At 40.4% G+C, this 5649-nt stretch overlaps 1 protein-coding gene across 1 annotated transcript; it reads left to right on the forward strand.

Annotated features, from left to right (window-relative positions):
• Nucleotides 1-3518: 3518 nt before the first annotated feature.
• Nucleotides 3519-5369, forward strand: LOC147639490 (zinc-finger homeodomain protein 2-like). The gene is made up of 2 exons (XM_086791879.1): nucleotides 3519-4971; nucleotides 5055-5369. The coding sequence occupies exons 1-2, from the start codon at nucleotides 4133-4135 to the stop codon at nucleotides 5140-5142; spliced, it is 927 nt and encodes a 308-aa protein (XP_086648005.1). The 5' UTR covers nucleotides 3519-4132; the 3' UTR covers nucleotides 5143-5369.
• The last annotated feature ends 280 nt before the right edge of the window (nucleotides 5370-5649 follow it).

Genomic DNA, 5649 nt, shown 5'->3' on the forward strand with positions numbered 1-5649 from the left:
GATAGATATATATACATTATACTCTTTATATAATATAATAAGATATAGATGTATGTATGCACACACACACACACACGTATATGTATATATGTATGTATGTATGTATGTGTGTATGTATGTATGTATGTGTGTGTGTGCACGCGCACTCGCGTGCGTGCATGTGTATGTATGTATGTATGTATGTATATATACATGTATATATATATATATAAATTGATTGATTAATACATATAAATGTAATGTAAATAAATATATGTTTATATAATAAGTATTTGATTACTATAAAATAAATAAACATATTCAATATAATCAATGTATAGTAAATATAAACTTATATATTTATTATGTAGGTAAATATAAATTATATAAAAAGTAAAAAATTTATATGATAACCTTTTTATATAATAATAATAATTTAATATAATACTATATGTTTAATATGTACTGAGAAATATATTTATATAATAAATATGTATATAATATATAATAGATATTTTTTATAGTGGATTTATATGTAATAGTTATTATATGATAATATATATATATATATATATAATATATATATATATATAATATATATATATATTTATCATAGAAGGAGCATAATGCGTTTAAATTACAATAAATCTATTAAGAGAGAGAGAGAGAGAGAGAGAGAGGTTATAATATGTAGATGTTATGGATAAAATCAAGATATTCAAGCTTTTATATATAAATATGAATATATATATATATATATACATATATTATAAACAATATGATGTGTGTGTGTATATATATATGGTCTAGAGAGATAGATAGAGAGAGAGAGAGAGATAATTAATATATATATTTATTATATAAATATATAAATATATTTTTATAGTAAATATAAATTTATATTATAAACATGTCATAAATATGTACATTTATATTCATTATATAAAAAATATAAAAAGAATGTATGTGCATGTGTGCGTATGTATGTATGTATGTATGTATGTATGTGTATATATATATATATATATAAAGGCTCGGCACCTCCAAGAGTAGGTCGAGAGTAATCAGTGGAGGAAAATAGTATTTTGTTTCTTTGTTTATTTTTTTCAAGGTGTTCAAATACGTTGATGTACCACAGGAGAAAAAGAAACCTTCAGGTTCGTTGTAGAAGGTTAAGCATGCATATGGGTTTGACATGCATACATACTACCACATAAACAAAGTTTGATGATAGAGAGAATTTGGTGTGAAAAACAATTGTGTTTATATAACATGATGTGATGTGAAAATAACATGATGTTTATATGACAATTGTGTTTATATAACATGATGTGATGAAAATGAAAAAATCATTATATTCATACGTTTCCCCTTTTAAGAGTAGGCCAGACCCATGTCCTATGTGTATGTGCATGTGTCATAGACACTAAACATGTGAACAACCTTTTAGACCATTCAATAATTGATCGGGGGTAGGCGGGTTTGGGCCACTCGTCTTAATAAAGCCAGGGAATGGAAGTAGTAGACTTGTTGTAAATCGCTGTTTTTGCCCTGTTAATATAAATATATATACTTAACTTATTGTTAAAAAAAAGAAATGAAGGCATTGGCTGAAAAGTTATTTTCCGCACTTTTTAGAACTTTAGAAGGGTCCCTAAGCTAGGAACGGAATTTGACAGCCACAACTTGCAACGTGGCTAAATAGAATCTGGAAACGTGGCAAGATGTAACAGGCTGCAATGAGGTAGCTAGGCAGTACGGTGCGAGACTTGAGTGCCCCCCCCCCCCCCCCCCCCCCCAAGGAGAGCCCTCAGCCTCAGGAGTCAGTGCCCCTGCCTCGCTGTTGTGGTCACGGGAATTGGCGCGTGTCGCTGTCGCGGAGAAAATGGATGCAACGGAAACGCTTCCAAAGCAGAGGGTGGTCTAAAGAAGGTCCACCATGAACTTACCAGCTTTGCGTGGACGGAGGAGGACCTAATTGAGTGGCTACCTTTTCTCTAGTGTGTACGCCTGCGGCCTGCCCAACCTCGCACGCGTGGTAGAAAGTTTCTCGAGGCCCTGAGTCTTGGAGGGTGAAAAAAAGAGGAGAGATTCACGTGGACGTCTGAGACAGCAGCAGATGACAACCACACACACAAAGCAGTGTCAGGCGCGCACATGTTCCTGTTAGTGGGAAGGTATCGGCTCACAACACACACGCACCTGGGTCCTCGCAATGACTCAGCTCATTGTTTTGAGCAAACTTGGCCTGGAAATTGGATAGCTACGAAAGTAGTTTTTTACGTATTAGCTAGGTTACTATTGGCCACATCATCACGTCTTGGGACCTTTGCAAAAGCTATTTAGATGAGTTGATGCTTTACCTCCTCAACTTCAAACTTCAAAGCCTAGGCTGTTCTGTTCACACACCCAAGTAAATTGTCACCAAATGGCCTCCAATTGCCTGCTAGGGGCATGAGGCTGGAAAGCAAACCCATTAAGCATGATGGGCCGCAGGCATCTTTACAGTCCATTCTCGAGAGAAACAGCCACTTATAAGTAAGCCATTACATTACGAGAATACAACGGCCTTCAGGCTTAGAACCTTATAGAATAGAGCCTTCTTCAAAAGAAGGAGAAAAAGTGGCGACGTAGCTGTCCCTTGGCTACATTTAATGCCTTGCATCGCGTGAATCAGCTATATACAAAGACTTTAAGCTGGTGGGCCACCGACCGTAGTTCATCTCAAGCGTGAGAACTACCTCCACCGAAGCTTTAATCTCTGAGGAACTCAATAGCCTTCAGGCGTGTGAGAACAGCCTCCACACATATATATACTAGAGATGTTTTCAAGTATGTGGCAGCATACTATTGGTAGGCAGCGCAGCGGTTGACAAGTAGTATTGGCCATTTTGGCTCAAATACCACGGGAGATGTGTCACACCCTCTTTTTCTTTGCTTTATTTTTGTCCTCTGAAATTTCACATCTCCCCCTCTTTTTTTTTGCTTTATTTTGTCCTCTTAAATTTTGTGCTTTTGCAAAAGTTTGAGTAAACCTGACATGAATCTTTCTGACGATGAGTTGAAGAGAAAAAGGAAAAAAAAAAGTAAAAGTAAATTTGAACAAGCTTTTTTTATAATTTCATTTAACTACTATTATTTTTTACAAACTAGAGACGGGATTTTATCTTCTCCTTTTGAAATGAGAAGTATTTTATAAAACAAACTCGTCTTCTCTCCATTAAAATTTTCTGGATTGAAATACGATATTAATCCCGATTAAAATGAGATGTTGCAATTAATTTGAAAGGTTGAAACTTGTACATTTTAGTTATAAATCCCTATATTTGTATATTTTCTAATGATTTATTACCTTTAATTGTTAAAAAAAACACTTTTTTCGAGCACCGGTGGGAACAGCCTCAACCTCACACTAAGTACGCACGGGATAACCGCACACTAAGTACGCATGGGATAATACTGTGGGAACAGCCTCACATTCGGTACACGACGGTACGAGAGTTTAGAGTTGAAGACGAGTCTGTTTCCGTTCTTTGCCATTTTCCTAACGCTTTTAAGAAGAAGAAGAAAACGGCCGGCCTTAGAGACGCCTACTTTTCTCTCTTTTTGAAATTTGAAGGCTTTCTCCAAGGGATTCTGGCAAGGCGGTGTTGTTCATGCTGAGCTCTTGAATTTTCCTTGGGTGCGCATCCTTTCCGCTGCCGTCTGTCTGCATCCGTTACGTTTGCCGAACCTCCTGATGATTACATATACTGTGGCTGGGTCGAAGCGCACGATCTTCGTATAAGTCTTTTGTGGTGGTTGTGGTGGCGGCCATCATCAATCAAAAAAAGTCCTCTTGAAATTTTCATTGTGGGCATAAAAGGGTCCCAACAATTTCTGTAATATCACCAATTAGGGTGCTACAGTTGTGCATAGTGTTAGGACTCAGGAGCTCCTGCATGAGCTTCCCAGGCGCATCAGCTCAAGCCACTACAAGAAGGAGCTGACGCGGGGTTGTTGCACGGGACAGAACCTACTGTCAAGACAGGAAGCTGCGAGGGTCTGATGAAGACACGTTTGAGGTGGCTAGGGGTGGAGTCTGGTATGCAGTGGCATACGAAGGTAAGAGGGAGGCTTCTGGCAGGGAGTTGCTGCTGCTGCTCATTCTAGGATGGACGTGCAGGGAATAGCTGGATCGCAACAAGTACCTACCATAACCATGCCAATTCCGGTGAACTATCGAACAATTCACGAGTCCTCCAGGTTCAAGATGCAGATGGCCGGCAGCAGCGGATCGGGCCAAGGGGGCCGCAGCACCTCTGGAATAATGAATCCACAAGCTTCTGCTGAAGAGTTGATGAATGTCGCAAGGCCTAACAGTAATTCTTTGTTGGAGGTGCCGCCTCCTCCTGCGCTAATGAAGAAATCGAGGAAGTATAGGGAGTGCTTGAAGAACCACGCTGCAAGTATTGGCGGATTTGCACTGGATGGGTGCGGGGAGTTCATGTCCAGCGGGGAGGAGGGAAGCCTGGAGGCCCTCCAGTGCGGAGCGTGCGGCTGCCATCGCAATTTTCACAGAAGAGAGGTGGAAGGGGAGCCCCCATGTGCCTTCTGCAGCTTCAATTCAGCTCGCGATAGAAAGCGGCTAGCATTACCCGGCCTCCCTCTGCAGCTGCCTCCCTCGGCCACTATGGCCAGCCCCGCCGCCCATGTGGAAGGTCGCGATCATCACCGACACCAACCAATGGCTAGGATGTCGATGAGCCTCGGCCACCCTGGCCCTTATGCCCACGCCCTCTCAACGTCTTCTTCTTCAAGGAAGAAACGCTTTCGGACCAAATTCAGCAGCGAGCAAAAGGAGCGCATGGGCGCCTTCGCGGAGAAGGTCGGGTGGAGGATCCAGAAACAGGACGAGGCCGAGGTCCAGCAATTTTGCGCGGACATCGGCGTGAGGCGGCACGTCCTCAAGGTGTGGATGCACAACAACAAGAGTGTATTGGGAAAGAAACCGTAAGGAACAATCCTTGTCCTCTCAATCACGCTAATTAGTGTTCATAACGCTGTGAAGATTGAGCCATTTAATCTCTCTGTAGGGTTTCTACCGAAGTCGGCACAGGCTACCTTGATGATACCGGGGGATCGCCCATCAACAGCAGTGGCATGCACGCCTCCGACATATGAGTGTTCGTTTACAAGTTTGGTAAAATTTCCCATATTCCATGAACATCCTTCGTATTGGCTACTACCGGCATGGCTTCTGCGAGGAGTCCACCCTCCTTTCCTGTTATCCCGCAGGTTGAGCTGGATCACACACACAGCCCCATGTTCAGGTTTATATAAATATATACGTATATATCTACACTAATATATTATGTTTTGGAATTGATCACTCCTAGCATGTTCGTTGATGTCTGTGTTCAAGGGCCAATTGCCAAAGTGTGTTTAATTTGTTAGAATGAGGATCCGTGGAATGGGGTGGTGTGGAGAGAGTTAGCTCGAGGGTCACTCATAGATATGTAAGCGTAGCATGTGGGTTCAACAGAAAGGATTTTTAAAATCTTTTTTTAAACATATTTTTATATATAGAAGGGTACCATTTAAAGGAGGTATTCACATATTGAATAGAAAAAGGGTATGTTTTCTATTCACATATTGAATAGAAAAAGGGTATGTTTTATTCATGAAAAA

The sequence above is a fragment of the Cibotium barometz genome, chromosome 4, assembly GCF_041138505.1.
Source record: "Cibotium barometz isolate CiBa-2024 chromosome 4, ASM4113850v1, whole genome shotgun sequence".
NCBI lineage: Eukaryota > Viridiplantae > Streptophyta > Polypodiopsida > Cyatheales > Cibotiaceae > Cibotium > Cibotium barometz.

Coding starts and splice junctions, on each gene's coding strand:
- LOC147639490 (XM_086791879.1), top strand. CDS start 4,133: ATGGACGTGCAGGGAATAGCTGGATCGCAACAAGTACCTACCATAACC. Junction 4,972..5,054: donor AGTGTATTGGGAAAGAAACC/GTAAGGAACAAT, acceptor ATCTCTCTGTAG/GGTTTCTACCGAAGTCGGCA.